The sequence below is a fragment of the Rhipicephalus microplus genome, chromosome 5 (assembly GCF_043290135.1).
Source record: "Rhipicephalus microplus isolate Deutch F79 chromosome 5, USDA_Rmic, whole genome shotgun sequence".
Lineage (NCBI taxonomy): Eukaryota > Metazoa > Arthropoda > Arachnida > Ixodida > Ixodidae > Rhipicephalus > Rhipicephalus microplus.
In genome coordinates, this window is record NC_134704.1 from 129,457,913 (window position 1) to 129,479,729 (window position 21,817).

General features: G+C 44.1%; 1 protein-coding gene across 1 annotated transcript; it reads left to right on the top strand.

Moving 5' to 3' along the window:
• Positions 1 to 395: 395 nt before the first annotated feature.
• LOC142817377 (uncharacterized) lies at positions 396 to 20,922 on the top strand. The gene is made up of 4 exons (XM_075894406.1): positions 396 to 635; positions 4,525 to 4,563; positions 13,728 to 14,131; positions 20,590 to 20,922. Exons 1-4 carry the CDS (start codon positions 617 to 619, stop codon positions 20,848 to 20,850), a joined length of 723 nt encoding a protein of 240 aa, XP_075750521.1. The 5' UTR covers positions 396 to 616; the 3' UTR covers positions 20,851 to 20,922.
• Positions 20,923 to 21,817: the final 895 nt, after the last annotated feature.

The following is a 21,817-nucleotide window of genomic DNA, read 5'->3' on the forward strand; positions in this document are numbered from 1 at the left end:
TCGTTTTTTTACAGAAAGTAAAAAGCGGCTAGGCTATTCATGTCCGCAAACATTCGACGTGTTTTCATCTATTATCATGGTGTATCTTAGGACATACAAGTGTGACGAGTATTCATTTATATTCGCCTGTCAAAACTGTGAGAAGACTTTATTAATATTTGTTCATCGAAGTTGTGACGTGCCTTCTACTTTCCAACTCGGTTATCACTAATACTTGCTTTTTGAGAAATCTATACGAATTGACATCGCACAGACAAGAACCCTCTTTTCTTGTAACTTTTGCCATAGATGACGATGTAGGTGCTGACATTCACAAAGACAATCTTGAAGTTCCACGACCTCTTCAAGCATATAGAATGGGTATTAGGGACTCTAAATGTCCAGCTTGGCTTCAAGAAAGCCCAATTCACAAAAGTAGGCGGTGAATGCATATAGAGCATTGGAAAACGTTCAGAGGCTTTTCGTCAGCCCCGTGCAAGGATTGTCACATATCACATTGTGCATCAACACATGACGAAAATCTGCTAGTTGTAACAATGCTGCAAAGGATCTGAAATATTTCACTGTGTTTGTGTTGTTTCTACGGGTGTACAAACAATATAACCGTGCAGACACGATGGCACTTCGTCAAATCAGTGAGTACTACTGCTTCTACAAACTTAGATTGACACCTATTTCCTCGCTTTTTAGTCGTTCATCTCCCAGTGCCAGGAGTGCTAACCACCATTATCGGGCTTATATATGAGCGCTGAAGGGCAATGGATTCTGATACACATTTATGCCTCTGTTTACGTCGCGTATAACACCTGCAAGTGAAGAAATCCTTCTGTACCGTCATAAACCATGTGACTCAGCGACATGGCTTTCCATCATTGGCGTTTTCACGGTGCTATTGGAAGAATCCATTTATCAAAAGTTAACCGGCGTATTCACATGAAGTGATACGCAGGACTAGACCGCGTGCGCGACATTACAGTGCTCGAAAAATAACCCCTTCGATACGCGTTATAGATGAACTTAAGCACAAAACTGTATGCATGAAAACTGCTCTCAGAAGAGCTAATGATAAATTTTTATACGTTTCACCTGTGCACAAAGAAGCACCCCAAGTAACCGTAGAAATTCTTCAAAACAATCAGCTTAGATGTCTTGATGATGCTGCCCATGATAGGGTCGAATCAACTCTCCATAATGATGTTGAAAACGCTGAATGCTTTATATAATTTTTTCTGTGTTGTGTACACCTTTCGGATTACCGTGATGAACCATTCAGCACAGCCGACTGAGGTTGTGGTAGATCAAATGAGCAATATCGTTATTGTTTATCACGTAATTGAGGCTATTATGAAATTCATAGATGATTCTAAAGTCAATTGGCTTGGTGGTTTGGCACCTACATCGCTTTCTTTGTGCCCGTGACAACTGCCTGAATACCTGTGCGTCCTCTTCGATAAGTCTCTAAAAGAACCTTCGTTACCCGATGAATGGAGACTTCTTAACGGAAAGCTGTTTAACACAGGTGGCCACGAAGTAGTGTTTCGAACTATACGCCCATTACATTGACAAATGTTGCTAGCATGTAAGATACTTCAACATGTTCTATTTGGCAATGTTATGACTCAAATCAGCATTCTTTCCTTACTTATTCTTCAACAGCATGGCTTTAGTTGCCGCTTTTTTCTACAACCCAGTGGCTTGAAATGACACACGACTTATTTTGTGATTTATGCAAGGACTTCCTTGTGAACTGCTTGTTCCAAGACATTTGAAAAATAGCTTTTGACATTGTGTCTAACACATTTGAAAAAATAAAAATGTATAATGTGAACGACATGGTTGTGAGCCGCATAAGCAATCTATAGGCTAGGGTACTATAAGCAATCTATAGTATTCATAAGCAATCTATAGGCTGGCCGCAGGTCGCAGGATTGAATGCCGGTTGCATTTTCAATGAAGGCGAAAATGTTGTTGGCCGATGCGCTCAGATTTGCGTACACGTTAAAGAACTCATGTGGTCGAAATTTCTGGAACCCTCCAATACAGCGTGTCTTATATTCATATGATGATTTTAGGACATTAAAACCCACATATAAATCAATCAATCAATCAATCAATCAATCAATCAGAACCAGAAAAACGAGTATATAAAATTGAAAAAAAAAGTGCTAATAATGGCAACCCGCGATAATGATGTGTTTTTTGATATGCCAAAAAAAGTCAGTTTTCGGTCCTATATTGTTTATCAACTACTTAAATAACATATGCATTATTTGGTCATATATCAAACTATTAGCTGATGAATGTGTTTTGTACACACTCATATATAGCCCCCCCCCCCCCCCCACCTATTGCACTATTTTTCAAAACTATCACGAAAGAGTCTCTGAAGGGTGTTAAACGTGTTAAGTTTTTTATTAATGAAAAAAAATGTATGTTTCATCAAGAAAGAGGCCCCCCTTGGCTCTTTTTTTTTTTTGCAAATTCTACCAGGCAACTTTCAGTCCGCGGACATAAGCATCTTGGTGTATATTTTATGGCTGAACTGTCCTCAGCCCCACCGCGGTGATGCAGTGGTTAAGGTACACGGGTGCTGATTCACATGTGTGGGAATCAAAACCTGGCTTCGGCGGGTGCATTTTCGATGGAGGCGAAAATGCTGTAGGCCCGTTTGCTCATAGTTTGGTGCACGTTAAAAAACCCCAGGTTGTCGAAAATTCTAGAGCCAATCCGGGCTGCAGCTGCTGCATTTCCGATGGAGGCGGAAATGTAGGCCCGTGTGCTCAGATTTGGGTGCACCTTGAAAAGCCCCAGGTGGTCGAAATTTTTGGAGCCCTCCACTACGGCGTCTCTCATGATCATATGGTGGTTTTTGGACGTTAAACCCCACATATCGAAAATTATGAAGCCCACCTCTACGGCGTCTATCATATTCATATGGTTGTTTGCGGACGTTAAACCCCACATATCAATGACCTGTCCTGAAGCCGTGACATCAATCACGGCACAAATAAAGCTACAAGTGCACCAAGGTTGCTGCGCAGAAACCGAAAAATATTACTGGTTGAGGACCAGACTTAACACGTCTAATGTCCGATCTATTTTATATTACACTTATGCTGGGGGGAACCCATAAAAGGCATGTCATACGTTCAATTGATAAAGAATTTCAAACATGGCTGTTCGATTTGTCTGCTATAACTTGATTAGGAATTCAAGCAATAAAAAAAACTCTAGTTCGCGAATTTCCACACAAAAAAACATATAGAATAGCGATTTCTTCGCAACCTATTTCGTAATTGAACACGTTTAGACACATGCCGATACTTCTGCAAACTGGAATACGTTTCACAGCGACCTGAATATGCCATTAAGATAAAGGAGTTAAAATACTGGAATAATAAAAAATGTCATTTTTACTAGGTAAATAAGCCAGTGAAAAAGAGTCCTTTCTGAAGTAGCAAAAATAACTTCACATGAGGTATTTTTCAAGTTCACTGCAGAGTGTACAGTAGTGTACAATTGCAGTTGTGTCAATACGAAAAGGTGGCAACAACATATTTTAAACTCAGTACTACCATGTACCGCTACGTTAGTGGGCAGTGAACAACTTCCTCCAAAGGTTTTTTTTTATTCATATTGCACGGGTGTATGTACACGCACGCATGCAGACACACGCACGAACATGCATGAAGTATCCCCCCCCCCCCACCGCCCGAAAAGAATATCTGGATTAGGTTACTACGGGTAAAATTCCTATTTCTGGATCCAGAGGGTGAAACGCTAATCCGGCCGCATTATGCACTCAACAATCATGGCGTAACCTGGAGAAGCTGCTTTCTTTGAGTCGCATGTAGGCTCTCTAGAAGCTTCTACTTAAAATACGGTTATGAAGGATTCACTTACATGGTACACCGTTTCACGAATCAGTGAAGCACCTACTACGCATCTGTCAGCCAGTTGTGCCCCTTTATAGCTACAGATTTCGCTGATGCTAAGGATGATTGAATTGTAACCAATGACTGGGCATTGTTGTGAGTAGGAGGCTTTTAACTACTAACTTGTTGTTCAGTTCACACCACGTGACGCCAAATGCGATTGTATATGCTTCTGCTGAGCAACATATGCGCAGCTCCTACCTCTCGCTCGACATGGCCCCTTAATAGAGTCTTTTCGAAGCGGTTTTAGATAATCGCTAGTCTCTCAAGTCGAGCGCTTTATTGCAAAAGAGAACATCTGTGTTCTATTTAGACTCGAACAATAAGTTTTCTTTCGAATTCGCTACTATGGCGATAACTGAAAACATCGACTCCAAAGTATGGTGCTGTGAGTTTATACAAACGTAGACTGTAAAACAGTGTTGACAAACTTCTAGAAAAGTTGTCTGCGTTGCACTCAGTAGGTAACTTTTTTTAAGACTCCATTTTCATTGAGGCGCTACTCTTTTATTTTAATGGGGTGATAGCAATTTGCATTAAAACATGATACATAACTGCGTTTCAAGTTGGCTGCCTTACTTTTTTTCAGACTTGTACGCCTGGATTTTTATCGTCGTCTCATCAGGAGGTAAGACACAAATATTTAGGACAGCTTCGCAGCTTCGCACTACTCGTGTTACGCCTGAAAGTCTTGTGTGGAGCTTCGCACCTTGTTTTTTCTCTTTTATCTGTGTTTCTTTTTGTTATATCTCCCCCTCACTCTCACCTCTTATAAATATAAATAAATAAATATATAAATATATATATATATATATATATATATATATATATATATATATATATATATATATATATATATATATATATATATATGTATAATGTAACGTGGTTTATTTGCAGAGCAGACCGCAGAAGACGAAGCAGTCAGCAGTGTCCGGCCAAGCGCAGCAAACACGAGCTTATGCTGATAGCGATGCCCCTGAGGCGCAGAGAAATTTCGCCGAGGCCCCTCTTCTTCCCTACAATCGCCCTCCGCAAAAAAAAAGGCGCCATCCTGGTGGATTAGGGAGAAGAAATGACTAACGGGTCATAGTATGGCTTGAGGCGAGAGACTTTGACAGTGTCGCGGCCACGGTAGCGCAGGTCTGTGGATGGGATGATGGGCTTCACGATATAGTTGACGAGTAACGTTTGCTCTACAACGCGGTATGGTCCGAGGTAATTGGGAAGAAGATTTGCGGAGCTGCCAGGTGCAGTAGCAGGTGCCCGAAGCCATACCAATTAACCAGGTGGAATAGTTTGGAGCCAAATGGTCCCCAGGATGGCGGGATTGCTGCTGCCACTGGTCCTCGGTAGAAAAAAAGCGGGCAAACTGGCGGCATTCTTCAGCATGCCGGGGAGCTCCGGAGAGAGTTGTAATTTCGGACTCATCAGGTTTATATGAAACATTACTGTCTACTGTATTGAAATGTTCTCGTCCGTATAGAAGAATGTTCTCGTATAGAAATGTTCTCGTCCGTATAGAACCCAGTGAGAGCTTGTACGGCAGTATTGTACGCATAGGTGACGAACAGCAGAACTTGGTCCCAATTTGAATCATCAGAGGCGACGTAAATCAGCAGCATATCACCAAGAGTACGGTTGAAGCGCTTCGTTATGCCTTTCGCCTGAGGGTGGTACGCTGTACTTGTGCGGTGTACGATTCGGCATTCGTTGAGTAATGCCTTCAAGGCGTCAGAAAGGAAGGCACGGCCTCTGTCACTTAAGAGCCCTCGAGGGACACCATGACGCAATAGAAACGTTCTAACGCCACCAGCTGTAGCACTCGGAAGCGGAGCTGTTTCGGTATAGCGTGTGAAATGGTCTGTGGGAAGAATAATCTAGCTATCACCAGCTAGAAGCGATGGTAGTGGTCCGTAATTGTCAATGCCGACGCAATCAAAAGGTCGGCTAGGACAAGGAAGAGGTTGTGACGGGCAGACTTGTGCGGGAGGTAACTTTCGTCGTTGGCACAGAGAACACGGGCGAATGAATTTCCGCACGGAGTTATACGTGACACGTCAATAAAATCTGAGTTGAAGCCCAGCGTATGTCTTGAAGAGGCCTGCGTGGGTGCACTGTGGGTCATCGTGGAAAGCGTGGTAAACGTTGGGTATCACAAGGAGACACTTGCGACCACCAGAAAGGTAGTTGCGTCGATAAAGAAGATCGTTCCTTAGGTAAATGTTGCTAGCATGGCGGCGGAGAGTGCGAGATGGCGAAGGAGTGAGGTGATCAGAAAGCGTGCTTATGAGGCCACTGATCCAGAGATCTTTTCGTTGTTCCACCGTCATGTTGCACAAGGTAGATGGCGCAAGTGCAGGCTCGAGGGAAAAGAGGCAAACACCTTCATTCGATTGGATTTGTGGAGTTTAACGTCCCAAAACCACTGTATGATTATGGGAGACGCCGTAGTGAAGTGCTCCGGAAATTTCGACCAACTGGGGTTCTTTAACGTGCACCCAAATCTGGGTACACGGGCCTACAACATTTCCGCCTCCATCGGGAATGCAGCCGCCGCAGCCGGGATTTGATCCCGCGACCTGCGGGTCAGCAGCCGAGTACCTTAGCCACTAGACCACCGCGGCGGGGCACCTTCGTCCGATATGGGTCAGCAAAAAAGGGCGTCGGCGTCCGAGTGATTACGACCGGATCTGTAAGTAACGCGGATGTCGTACACCTGAAATTTGAGCGCTCAGCAAGCAAGTCAACCGGAAGGGTTTTTAAGTGTGGGTAGCGAACAGAGGGCGTGGTGGTCAGTGACGACGTCGAATGCGTGACCTTAGAGGTAGGGAAACATTTTCCAAGGGCCCAAATAATAACTAAACACTCTTTCTCGGTCACGGAGTAGTTAGCCTCGGCTTTCGTCACAGTTCGGCTTGCGTAGGCGACGAAATATTCATCAAACACCTTTAGTACCATGAGCACAGCGCCAAGTCTAACACCACTGGCATCAGTATGAACCTCCGTGGGAGCGGCAGAATCATAGTGGCGGAGTATGGGTGGTGAAGTTAGCAGGCGGTGTAATTTGGTGTACGCATCGCCGCATGCTCTAGACGAGGTGTAAAGGTCCTTGTTGCCCTAAGAAGGTCCGTAAGGGGCGCACATATAGAAGGAAAATTTTGAATAGGGCTTCTGGAGTGTGACGAAAAGCCGACAAAACGTTAGGTTCTTTAGGTTCTTTGGCTTCGGAAAATCGGCGACTGCTAGCAGCTTGGCGGGGCCGGAAGGTATGCCGTCCCACGATGCGACGTGGCTAAGAATGGTGAGCTGCCGGGCATCAAAACGACACTTCTTGAGATTGAGTTGAAGGCCGGCGTTGGTGAGGCGTGTGAGGACGTGCTCGAGACAATTTAAACGAGTGTCGAAATTAGTGGAAAAGACAACGACGTCATCGAGGTAGCATAAAGATGTGTTCCTCTTGAGGCCTCGTAAAATAGGGTCCATCATTCTCTCCGAAGTGGCTGGAGCATTACAAACACCGAAAGGCATAACGGTAAATTTGTATAATCCATCAGGTGTGACAAATGCCGTTTTCGGTCGGTCAGATGCTTCTTGAGGTACTTTCCAGTATTCAGACCGTAAATTCAGCGAAGAGAAGTATTCTGCTCCTTGCAAACAGTCAAGGCTGTCGTCTATTCGCGTAACAGGTAAACGTCTTTACGGGTGATCTCGTTTAAGCGTCTGTAGTCGACACAGAACCAAATAGAGCCGTCCTCCTTCTTACCATGATCGACCGGTGATGCCCAGGGCTGTACAATAGCCCGCTGTTAGAAGGCTGTACAATACCCCGCTAAAGCGTGTCAGCAACCTGGTCGTCAATAACACGGCGCTCCAACGCTGACATTTGGTAAGGACGCTGCCGTAGAGGCGTATGAATTCCTGTGCCAATCTTGTGAGATATGTTCGATGTGCGACTGAGGCCAGAAGCGTGGCTGTCAAAAGAAATGCGAAACGTTTGCAGCAGGTTGACCAACTGGCTTCGTTCTTAAGAAGACGTTGTGACAACGATGGAATGGTGGAAAGCCTCAAGGAGCGATTGGTCAACAACAGGGTCAGAAATGAGTGCACTGAGGTCCTGTGAAAGTAAACTAGACGGAGCGTCAAAATTGTGACGGGCGTCGATCGGATGCACGTGACCGAAGCATTCACCATGGTATAAAGATAAAGGCCCTTCCATCGTCACTACAAAACTGCGCGAAAAATCGACAAGAAACAGAGAAGGCACACACACAAGCGCAGACTAGCAACTGACAGTTTATTGAAAGAAAACACTTATATACCTAAAGAAAAACTATGACGTGAAAGATTAGAAGTTGGCAGTGAGATAATCAATCTCTAGTTGGTGCAAAGTCACCGAAGGCCTCGCAACACACGTGTCGCCATACTTGTGTATATAAAAAGCCTCCGCAACTTCTCTCGCTGTCCTATCCCTGTGCCGTGACAACACCCTTGTTTCGTGAAATAAAGGAGAACACTTGCAATCCCTGCAATGTAGGCACAGATTCGACGAAGGGTGGGCCTTCAGCGATGCCCTGTGATCCATTTTCTTTCAATAAACTGTCAGTTGCTAGTCTGCGCTTGTGTGTGTGCCTTCTCTGTTTCTTGTCGATTTTTCGCGCAGTTTTGTAGTGATGATTTACCAACTCGCCCAGCGTTCAGTACCCTTCCATCGTGTTGTACATGAGCGTCTTCGTGACGCCGTGGTGGAGAGTAAAGAAAGCAACGGGCAGTGGAGAACATTTGCGTTGAATGAACAGGGAGAGGGCGTAAATAGAACATCACCATCGGAAATAGCGTCACATGACACAGTCACCAGCAGAGAAAAGCGCGGTGGTATGGTGGTGTCGCCAGAAACAGACAGTTTATAATAGGTAGAGAGGCTTTGGCAGTGTCAACGCAGGAAGTGAAGAAAGCTCAAGTTCAGTGCGACAGCAGTCAATGACGGCATTATTCGCAAGGAAGTCCCAGCCGAGTATCATGTCATGAAAACATGAGGGCAGCACTACGATTTCGACGATATACACAATTCCTTCGATGATGACTCGTGCGGTACAGGCTGCGAGGAGTGTTACGCTTTGTACGTTAGCCGTTCTAAGATAGAGACCGGATAATGGCGTCAAAACTTTGCGGAATTTGCGGCACAAGTTGACGGAAAGGACGGATAGAGCGGCTCTGGTGTCGACAAGCACCATGACGATGATACCATTGACTGACACTTCAATGGCGTTAGATGGACAGGGGCGAGGACCTGTGCAAAGTGACGGGGAAAGCAGTTCGTGCCTCGGGAACTGCGGCCGTTAGTTTTCCTGATCGACGGGTCCGGAACGGCGGCGCATAAGGGAAGGCGAACGTCGACGTGGAGAATGGGAGCGGTTGTTGGAGCCGAGTGGACGATCAGGAGGAAAAGAAAAAGAAGGAAGGCTTGAAGGCGTACAAGGAAACTGAGGGTCTAAAAAGGGCATTCGTCGAATGTTTGGTGCAGCCTGGCGGTGACGACAATAAAGCGCCACGTGGCCAACACCGCCAAGCGCAAAACATATCGGATGGTTGTCGTAGGTCAGCCAGTGGTCGGAGTAGCACCAGAGTTGCGGCTTGGGGGCAGAAAACTGCGACTGATGTGGTATCGGCATAGGCAGCAGCGAAAAGAGCGGCGGCGAATACATAGGTGCTGGCTGGAAAGCAGGCTATCGAGGTCGAGTAATGGCCTCGGCGTACGTGAGAGGTGCGGCGACTGGCGGCGGTTCACGGGCGGGAGGAAGAGCTTGTGCGACCTGATGTTGAATGAAGCCGCGGATTGTAGACGTCAATATGCGTGGTTGATCGGGTTTACAGGACATCAAAGAGAGTTGATGGAGCGACCTCAGCGCGGATGAATTCTTGGATCTTGAAGAGAAGAGGGGCAAGGTTGTCTCCCATGCCAAGGGTGGGCAGACTGGACAAAAAGTCGTCGGGCCGCGAGGGACGTCGGGTGGAAAGACGTTGCCTGCGTAACTCGTCGAAACTCTGGCATAACTCGGTCAGTTCTACGACAGTGTGAGGACTCTTAGAAAGCAACATTTGGAAAGCGCCGTCCTCAATATTCTTCATGATGTGCTTGATCTTATTTTCTTGAGACATCGACCGTTACCTCGCTTGCAAAGGTCCAGAACGTCCTCAATATAGCTTGTGAAATGCTCACCAAGCTGCTGCGACCGAGTATGCAAGCATTGTTCGGCACGGCGTTCGCGTACCTCAGGCCGTCCGAAAACTTGAGTGAAGCTCGTTTTGAAGACGGACCACGTAGGGAGTTCCTTTTCGTGGTTTATGAACCACAGCTTGGCCACGTAAGACAGGTAGAAGGAGACGTAGGCCACTTTGGCAGCGTCATCCCATTTGTTGTGAGTACTCACTCACTCGTACATAGAAATTCAGTCATCAACGTCCTTGTCTACTGTGCCTGAGAAAACAGGAGGATCTCGCAGACGCAGAGAACCGGTGCAGAGGACAGTAAGTGGTGCCGGTGGAGGAGTTGGAGCGACACTTGCGTCGGTAGGCATAATGGACCGTAAAATGCGATTCCGAAGCTCAAGGGTTATCGAAACCCAGCAGACTTCACCACTTGTAACGGGGTTTATTTGCAGAGCCGAACGCAGAAGGCGAAGCAGTCAGCAGCATCCAGCCAGGCGCAGCAAGCACGAGCGTATGCTGATGACGGTGCGCCTGAGGCATAGAGAATTGCCGCTGAGGCCCCTCTTAGTCACTATATCATTCTCACTAACAGCATCCTTCCTGTCAATTAACTTTCCCACATCCTTGGTGTAAACTTTATTATACAGTGATGTATTATGTTCTGGTAACGTGCTTGGATAGTTCCACTGCTGTGATACTTGCTCTCGTATCGGGGTAGATGAATTGGAGTCCAGCGTTGCCAATGTAGTTCTTTTCACAAGAAGTTATTTTTTCTTTGCCGTTTTTCATTCTATATATTTCCTTTCAGTTTCATTCCCGCATGCGAGGTGCATCTGTCGGTAATGCCACAAACAATTTCAGAAGTTCATTTACGGTTGCTATTTCTAAGCGGTAATAATATACATTGCCCCGCCACGGTGGTCTAGTGGCTAAGGTACTCGGCTGCTGACTCGCAGGTCACGGGTTCGTATCCCGACTGCGGCGGCTGCATTTCCAATAGAGGCGGAAATGTTATAGGCCCGTGTGCTCAGATTTGGGTGCACGTTAAAGAACCCCCGGTGGTTGAAATTTCCGGAGCCCTCCACTACGGCACCTCTCATAATCATACGGTGGTTTTGCGACGTTAAACCCCACATACCAATCAAATAATATACATCTCGTGACTGAGGACCGTCATTTATATGGGTAAAGCGCACCAGGACAAGGACACAAAGAGAAAGACACAGGCACACAGCGCTAACTTGCAACTGATGGCCTTGCCGTGGTCGTCTAGCGGCTTAGGTATTCGGCTGCAGATCCTCAGGTCGCGGGATCGAATCCCGGCTGCGATGGATGCATTTCTGATGGAGGAGGAAATGCTGTAGGCCTGTGAGCTCAAATTTGGGTGCACGTTAAAAAACAGTAGCTAGTCAAAATTTCCGGAGCTCTCCTCTACGGCGTTTCTCATAATCCTAAGGTGGTTTTGGGACATTAAACCCCACATATCAACCATCAACTTGCAACGAATGTTTCGTTTGCGATCACACATGCTACTTATACAATAGATGTAGACCGATAAAACCTGGAAAAGATCATGTTAAGATACCGCACAGCTTATGTAGGCGTCATCCCCGATTGCGACAAATGCACTCACCAACGTCGAAGTGAAGATTCTAGATACTTCTTTTTCTTAGCTGACAATGCTATGGAAGCCACACTCACCCAATTTTAGATGCGAAGCGTTTCGCAGCGAACTTAGTCGACATTGAGCGTATCTATCTATCTATCTATCTATCTATCTATCTATCTATCTATCTATCTATCTATCTATCTATCTATCTATCTATCTATCTATCTATCTATCTATCTATCTATCTATCTATCTATCTATCTATCTATCTATCTATCTATCTAGCCCCCTACGACTTCTAGCTCTCCTGTAAATTTTGCTAGTGGTATCGATACCAAACTTGGTATTGCATAACATGACTGTATGAAGAACATATCTGACTAGTCATAATTCTGACTAGTTCCAGTCACATATCTGACTAGTTCCAGTCCTTAGTTCAAAGGAACTAAGGACTGGAACAAGCAGGGACAATGTTTGTTGTTTCATTCACACCAATACATCAATAATAATAATAATAATAATAATAATAATAATAATAATAATAATAATAATAATAATAATAATAATAATAATAATAATAAAGCCTGGAGGCTTAATGTTCTAATATTACGTTGTAATTACCTCAATTATACAAAATGCATGCCTCTAAAGGCTTTACAATATTATCGACGCTCAGGAACTCGACGATCAGGAAATCGACGATCAGGAAATTACGACGATTATTGACGATCAGGAAATCAAGACTTTTATGCCTAAAACTGTAATGTCGCCAAAGCGATAAAGTAATCAATCACTTGTCTTCATCACAGCATCTATGACTATACTGAGTCTTGAATATTGTTCAATATTTACATGTCATACGAATAAAATAAGCTCTCTGGCCATATATAGTCCAAAGTCTCTAAAGTTTAAAATTAAAAAAGCATCAACTGACGCGACATTTTGCGACCAATTCGGTCCCTCATTTAGGGATGAAATTTTGGCTGGCTCCAAAGCTAGCGACTTCTTTTAGCGGTGTTCCCCACTCCATCGTCCTTCTGGCCATATTACTCCAAATATGCATACAAAGTGCCTTGTTGAATAATAATTCTGTATAACAGCCTTCAGCCACAAAATGTTTACGAGCCTCTAGCATTTTTGTCAATTGACATAACTGTGGTATTTTTCGTCGGTTAAAAGCAATCTGTCTGGTTTTTTCGAGAGCTTGTGAAAGCGCATGGAAGCTTGGCCTACTTGGCCTGGGTTCACAATGGCAAGTTTCACAGCGCTAGAAGGTAAAAAAAATGCGACAGAGTAGAAAGGACTCCTTTTCTCTACCCAGAGCTTTTTTCAATACTGTCCCAGTTTTTCTACCTTCTCGCGCTGTCGAATTCGCAAGCTTGTCCATATTTATTTTTCAAAAAACTAGAATTCATGGGCTTTCTCTCAAATGGTTGCACTGCAATTTTAGGGCCACTTTCAAAATGGTTGCCATGCTGTTCGAAATCTATTCGAACACCGTTAAATTAGTAATTGCATTCAATTTCGTGTCCTAATTCTTTGATTCGTACTTGATTTGATTTTGAAATTCACTATTCTCACACCCCTGTGTATCAGCTGCTCAAGAGTTCAAGTGTAATGCGAACGAAACACTGATGCATTCAAGGCTTTGTTCGTGTTGCGTTTTCAGTTAGCCTTTTCTTACTCGGCTACATAAAATATCAGCACACCTTATAGGGCTTCATGTGCTACGTTAATAAATATTACGCAGGTTTTCTCTTGAACGTGCTTTGAAGTGGTGATTATAATATTATTTGGTGTTTATTGCCACTAGGGCCATGTGATGGTGTTTTGAAGTGTTGACCTCGTACTTTGAACAAGAGGCTACACCAAAAACGTATGTTTTCACGCGTTGAATAAACACCAGGACGTGACAGGAACTCTGTCAGGCAAATTACTGTGTAAAATTCACATCTTGTGTTTTCTACTTTCAGACGGGACGTACAGAGATGAAGTCTTACAACAGTACTTAAAAAAACTTGTTCCACCAGAGCTAAACTTCACCTTACCAGAACATAACTTTAACGTCCGTAATCCTTTCGACTACAAAGGCACTCTGTACAGATTCAAGCTAACAGATGGAAAGCTGTTTGTTAAAACTCCCAAGTCAGCAAAATTTGGCGGATCGACTTGCAGCACCACGCTTAAGCCTGCGAAAAGAGTGCAATGCATATTTCCTATAGACGGCTCCTGGGCAAATCACACCGGCAAGTTATCCTACGGGAGGCCGGTGGTTGAGACCTTCAAAGTGAACCTTACTGTTGAAGCGTACACCATGGAAAATTCAGGATGGAATAACCCTGCGGATATATTTATTTACTTGGAGCCAGTGGACAATGTAGGTAAACTCTCATTTCCCATAAACGCTGTTACAATTTCATATTTACGCACATAACGTCAAAATCTATACACAAGCATCCAAATAAAATAGGTGGATAGCAAATTCGTGGCTCACGCAAAGGATTGTGGGCTGCGGCGCCCACCTGCATCGACTTCCAGTTTGACTTGCCGCGACACCACACAGTCATTCTTGCGAGTACTATCGCTTTCTGCGTGTTCCACCCAGCGCTTGCGGGGCCCTTTTCTCACAAGTTACAGCATATTACTTTGGAGAGCTAATGCATACGGTTTCGTTCAATAAAAAATGCAGTAACTGTGAAATAGTGATAATCGTGCAAGCGGTGATTTCTTCATTCACGCGGCATGCACCGTAGGACACATGTTTCTGGTTTTGCAGTGAAGAGTGTTATCACACATATTTTTTCACATACTCAGACTTTCCGTACATCACATTATCACGAAATATCTGTCTATTTGTTTTCATGCTGCTTACCCGTAAATTTACATGTTTGTTTTTGTGTTACAGGGACACCATTCGAAGTTTTATATAGTGAATAGCAATAGTCAACTATTTCTCACTCTGAAAATGAGATGGGCCTAATGTTTATTGGATTTTGTACACCTCTTCGTCTTCATATACTTGAGATATCGCTTCCTTACGCTCTTCAGCTACGCGTTTCAATATACGTGAAAATCTGCGCACGCAACATACATAACACAGCCTGTCGGCACTTTACGCTTGCAAGCCTGACACAACAAAAGGTGCCATACCATGCCACTCCGTGCTTTAAAAATATTTCAATCGTTTTACGTCCTACGATACTATTAATACATATAGCGGCCGTTTTATCCCGTAGGTCTTTTACGCACTCAGCGGCTTCCATAAATCTGGCAGAGTACGCGTATATTGTCATTGAAATATGTTGACATTCGGCCGAATGTGCCCATAAGGGCGAGTGATTTTGAAGGTATCGCCGTTTGCGCTCGAAAATACTAAATCGAGGTGGTTCTGGAAAAGATTACTGAATGTATCAAAGCATAATTGCATGCTACGTTCGTAACCAACCTCTTACCGCTATTAGCGATTGCCCATTTTAATTTGAGGCTTGGTTCTCTGAAATGCGTCAAATATCGTATATCCATTCGACAATAAAAAAATAAAAAAAAACACTGAGAAAGCGGCAACAAATGCGTCACAGAATTGCACGTATTTTCTTTCCGATGACACAGCGCAGACTAAAACAGCGAAGGGATAGACCTTGAAACGGTAGTACCATAGCAGACAACGCATCACTTTGCTATCTACCTATTTAGAGCAGTTAATTTCAAGAGAGAGAGAGAGAGAGAGAAGAAATGTAGAAAAGGTAGAGAGGTTAACTAGACTATGCGTCCAGTTTGCTACCCTACACATGGGGAGGGAGGGGGAGAGGGGATTAAAAGAGAGAGAGAGAAGGATAGACACATGTCACATCGCACACACAATGCCGAGTTTCACAGGCGGTCCCTCAATGATGTTGCTGCCAAGTATGTCAGAAGGCTCGTGTGGCTTTCTGTGCTGATGTGCTGCACGACCAGGCTCCTAAGATCTTTGCTTCATTAAATGGCCGGTCACCGAGTCTATTCAAGGCACATTGGAGAGTCCGGCGATTTTTATCAAATTGGGCACAGTGGCACAAGAGATGTTCAATGGTCTCTATACAGATGCAGCTTTCCCACATGGATGAATCCGCCATGCCTATGCGATGGCTGAATGACTTTGTAAACGCTACCCCAGTCCACAGCCGACACAGCATTGTAGCGTCACGTCGAGAAATCTTGGATGGCAGTTGTTTCTGGAGTAATGACAAACGATGCTCTTCTAACTTGTGGTGAAACGCTGGGTGACTGACAACGATGGAACAAAAACAATGGTGGCGTATTTGTGTGTGTCACTGCAAATGTCAAAAGACGATTGTCTACCGTCTGGAGGGAGTGAATATAACGTTTATTTGGTGTTTGGCACGAGAAACTGCGTGAATTGGATTCCGGAGGCGCTGCGTGAGACACGAGTGTCATCCGGCTGTTATCTACGAAAACAAAAGAATCTGTACGCGGCCACCCATGTTGGCCACAAGGTCAAGCGGAGTCACCGCCTGGCGGCAACTGGCTCAAGCGCGCAAGTGTGGATCGCCCCGTGCGTCGTCTGCTACCCACATACCGTATATATGTGAACTGTAAAAGTTTTCACACCCTTCAGGGCGTATTTTTGTCTCATGGGCAACACTCTTTTAGCGTCTTTAGACACACCCTATAAACGTAGGGTGTAAGAAGACGTTACACCTTACTTCTATAGGTGTTTATGAACACCCCCGAACTATAAGCTTTAGGTCAAGCTACACCCATGCGAGGGGAGTGCAACACATAAAAACACCCTTGAAACGACGGCGGTTACAATTAGAGCATACTTGATCAAAGAAGCGCAATTAACGGGAAAACAAAAGAGACACAAAAGAAGAACCACTTCGTCCTGTAAGCCCCCACTGTACTATAGAGCAGCTGAGACTTGCACCAGTTTGGGATGCATATTTTATGGAATGGAGTGTCATGAAAGGGACAACAAAAGAGGAGACACACGGTACGAATCGTTGCCTTCCGTGTGTCTCTCCATTCGTTTTCCCGCTAATTGCGTTTCATTTGATCATGTATGCTTATACATGTAACAGCCATCGTTTTAGGGGTGTTTATTTAGGTGGCATTCCCTTACACTCTCAAAACACAGATTATTATTATGGCTGCAATATAAAGCGAGCAGCATTGCAGGCTACTGCATTTCCGAAAGGAGTGAGCAACCTTTTTTGGCAATGTAGTGAGGGCTACAGCCAAAGCACGCGTGCCGATGCGCTACTAATTGCAGTTTAAACCTGCTACCACATTTCACGCGTGAGGTTTAGAAAACAGCAGTGGCATACTTCTATGCATCTTTTTTAAATGCGAAGCATTTATTAGCGACTTCAGCGGCTTTGAGCGGATCTATCTATCTATCTATCTATCTATCTATCTATCTATCTATCTATCTATCTATCTATCTATCTATCTATCTATCTATCTATCTATCTATCTATCTATCTATCTATCTATCTATCTATCTATCTATCTATCTATCTATCTATCTATCTGTCTATCTATCTATCTATCTATCTATCTATCTATCTATCTATCTATCTATCTATCTATCTATCTATCTATCTATCTATCTATCTATCTATCTATCCACCTACGACTTTGACTTTTAGCTTTCCTGGCCGTTTCGATAATGGAATAACTACCAAACTTGGTATGGCATAACAATGTTGCAGCAGGACTGATAGTCCTGCTTCAGGGCTATCTATCATGGCAACAGTGAGTTGTCTCTAAGTAAGATATAAAGAACCCTCCTGAACCTTCAAGACCAGCACGTACGCGAATTTGCCTTCTCCCTGCCACCCGTATGGATGCAGGCCCTTATTCAATGAAACAACAGTGCTCTTCAAACATAGCAATCAGATCACAAGAGAACTAGTGGAAGCATTCTATATCAAAAAGAAAGAAGATTCCTGTGTCAGTCAGACATCAATATCTCTACATGAAAAAAAAGAAATCTTAATCAGTAGCATGTTCGTTCGAATAAAATTTGCCGCGCCTGCTCAGTTACCCGTAGCGCAAACTTGTTAATGGCGTCGGCGCGATCCTTCGCTGGCCCTCTGCGCAAGTTCTGTGGGTTTTTATCTTGCGTGTTCAGATAACTTGTATATTTAAATAATTTCTTCAGTTGAGAGTTAGCGCTTGTTTGTGTTTTTTTTCTTCGTCCCGTCAGTTTGTGCGCTGGTACTGCCCATAAAATAACATGACTATATGAAGAACATATTTGAATAGTCATAAATCGAAAAATTCGGCAGATACCACTTACCTGGTAATCGATGTTATGCGAAACATGCGGAGTAAACGTGACCGTATGGCAATTTTTTTTACTGAGTGACACGTCATGGAGTTATGCTCAGAGATATATTGAAGAGTTCCAGATTTTATATAACCAGTTGTTTGCACTTGCGCAACGATACCGACAGGAACATGCGTATTAGCAACACAGAAGCTGATTTGAAGCGCTGATGCTCGCGAGGATGCTGGTCCTGGACCCTGCTACACAAATGGAATGGCAACTAACCACAATAGACGTTAGCCCGACATGATGGCTGTATCAAAGGATTAGATATGTAATGTTTATAAAATTGGGTAGGCAGCGTTTCAACCACTATTGACGCTTTTCGAACATTAGCAACTATTTGAAAAGTAGCTTCAAGACATAGCGTAGCTCTGTGCTTAAATGCTTCATTGCCACGCAGCATGCTTGCTTTTGATTCCAGCTGGGACCTTGACATTCATTCTTTGCATTCGTAAAGTCGACGCTACCGATGTCGGGTATCTCGTACTACTCGCACGTTAAAATTACCCAAGTGAGTTTTCGTCGTTCCTGGGTAGATACTAAATGTCAGTCACCTGTGGCACATACCCGCATACCAGCGGCACATGCCTGTCCATGGGTATGTGCGCCTGTCTGGTGGGAAGTGTTTGATGACGTACGTGGTGCGATTGTGACATTATTGATGTCTTGGCCAACGCGTCATATTCGTCAAACCACCTTACCCTCCCATGCTAATTTTGGTTCACGCAGAGTTAAGGGGGTGACCACGAGAGCACTCAAACGTAAGTGCCTAGATAGATAGATAGATAGATAGATAGATAGATAGATAGATAGATAGATAGATAGATAGATAGATAGATAGATAGATAGATAGATAGATAGATAGATAGATAGATAGATAGATAGATGGATAGACAGATAGATACGCTCAAAGTCGCCGAAGTTTGCTACGAAATGTTGCGCATTTAAAAATCATCACATATATGTCATAAACGTCACTATTTAAATTTCATTGTCCTGCATCTCTTGCGGTGGTTTCGTTCACATGACAGGCTGCCAAGCTGGTATTTAGTATGGCGAACACAAGCGACACACCCTAGCATGAAAATCATGACATGAGTGTCATGTAACATGACTAAAAGCCACGTTCATGACACGCTCGCAGCCGTTTCGCTAGCGTCAAATATACCGAATTCGGTATTACAGTACGTGAATGGATGACGAAGCCATGTGACTGGTGCAAACAATATAATCATGAGATGCATGTGATGTAACAACATGACTACATGCTACGCTCATGATGCGGTTGCGGCCATTTCGATAGCTAAGCATGTACCAAACTCGGTATTACGTGACGCGAATGAACAACATTGGTAAATGACACATCCAAACATGATAATCACGACACGCGTGACATGTAACAACATGACCACATGCCACACTGATGATGCGCTCGCGGCCGTTTCGCTAGCTTTACATATACCAAACTTCACATTACGTTACGCCAATGAATGACGAAGGTTTGTGACTCGTGCAAACATGATAATCATGAGATGCGCGTCATGTGAGAACATGACTACATACCACATTCAAGGCGCCAATTCATTTTGACGTGACGCGGTGCGGGCGCTCGCCGGCGTCATTTCGTCGTGTCACGCCAGCGTTGCCACGCCATGCGCCGGTCCTGCCATATATACTCGCAGGCGTGCACCGCTCTGCGTTACTTTGACGCATGCACGTTTCAGCGTGTCCGGCGTCCCTCTGCCCCAAAAAGAGGGAGACACAGTGTTGTCTGGGTAATGCATCGGCGTGAAATGCGGCATGTCACATTTCGTGCTGGTTGCCGTCGGGCCGCGCCGACGGACGCTGTTTGCGCCTGGCGTCAGAGTATAGTGTGCTCGCGTTTTGCTAACGTAGCGTCGCTGTGCCCAGGTAATAAGTTGATGAGTTAAACTAATGAGTGTGTAAATATTAACCTAATTATTCGGCTACCAGTCAGCTTCTTTACTTGCATAAAAAGAATCTGCTATTAGGCCCGAAATGTATGCCCAGTTTGTTTTTTCGGTTTTATTTGTTTCGAGCGAAGAAAAAGAAAACTTTCCACGTTGGTCTCAGAATGCGTCATGTCGAACAATCGTCGACCATGGAAGTGCTTCTAGCAAAGTGATCCAATTCAGCAGTACGCCGCATAATGAAGTTAAATGATCGCCTGCTCTTCACTCAGAAGGCCTGAACAGTTGTGCACATTAATTTTGAAGCCATTTGATAAAACGCGCGGCGCGTGACCTGCCATTCTAGTTGGCGTCTCTAATTATACACTCCGTGACTGAAAGGGGTACTACATTATCGTTGCTTCGCCCTCCAGGGGAGACTGTGACTTTCTCGAAGTATAGTTTTACTGTGCACACCATTGTCTCCATTACTTATTTTGAAAACTGAATGATTATTACATTTCGTTTATTATTATGCTGCCACTGTTGCGCATAGTGAAATTAATGTTTCGTGTGCATTTCTTGCAGGAAACACGCCTCAAAGTAAACCATGTTCGCATTACGGATTCTATAGTCAATGTAAAAGTGGCTCCCCCTTTCAAGACATTTCAGGTGTTCTGCTACAACCAAACAATCATCGACAAAGTTTGGGCTAAGTTTTCCGACTATGCATACAGAAAGGGCAGGCCAGACATTCAAAAAGTAGCAGTGGACTCGTTCAAACAACAACTGGCCAAGAACGCACGAAATGCGTCGCTGATAAATGCGTCCTTGTTTTGGAAACTGTGAGGCAGAACGTGGACACAAAAAAATAAATCTATAGCATGCACAGAAAAAAAACTCATAAAAGTCGAGAAGTTACGTCGTTTTTTGTTTATCGTAATGTGTTCCATTAGTTATCACAAGACCGAAATATTCGAAGAGTTTATTTTAGAGACGATGAGATTTGTTGATAAATTTTGAGGCAAGAATTCGGGTCTCTCAGTTGACTTGTGTCATCCGAAACAACTAAAATCCAACCACATCCGCAGTGCCCACTAGTATAGATCTGGCATTGGCGTTCATGCTTGTGCGTATGCCGATTAAAAGAAAATATTGCGCGTATATCAGGCAGAATCCCAACATATCATTATTTGTGGCGTGTTTTAATATACTATAATAGACATGGATGACTAATTTTAAGGAACGTCACGTTTACTACGCTGCGCTGACAATGCAACGCTATGCACAAAAAGGCGATTGTTTCCCGCGCTCTGCTAAAACAACACGGTGACGGCACCTACCCATTGACTTCCATTCTACAAACTATGGCCTCCGAAATTGCGCCCACACACCACGCTGTCGCTATATGTGAGGCCGTACTTTTGTTTTCCAAGATTGCTGCCAGATGACGCTCATGTCTCACGCAGCGTAGAGGTACTGTATATGCTACCTATGTAGTACTGTTGACAATACAAGTTACTGAAAACGTCGTCGAAATGAACAAACATTTTGTAAAAGAGTTCAACTCTGATTTGATTTTAACATTCGACCGTCGATGAATTCATACATTTTTATTGTGCGTGTGACATGCTGTCAGCCGCAGTATCAGAACAAACTGCACAGTGGCAGGAGACGCGAACACGATTGAGGAGATTGAAAGAAGAAAAAAAAAAACATGAGATTGCATTTAAATTTCGTAACGCTGATTGTCGGAAGGTTTTGGCAAAAAGCTTCGCAGTTGCTGAACACATACGAGTAAACCAATGTTGATATT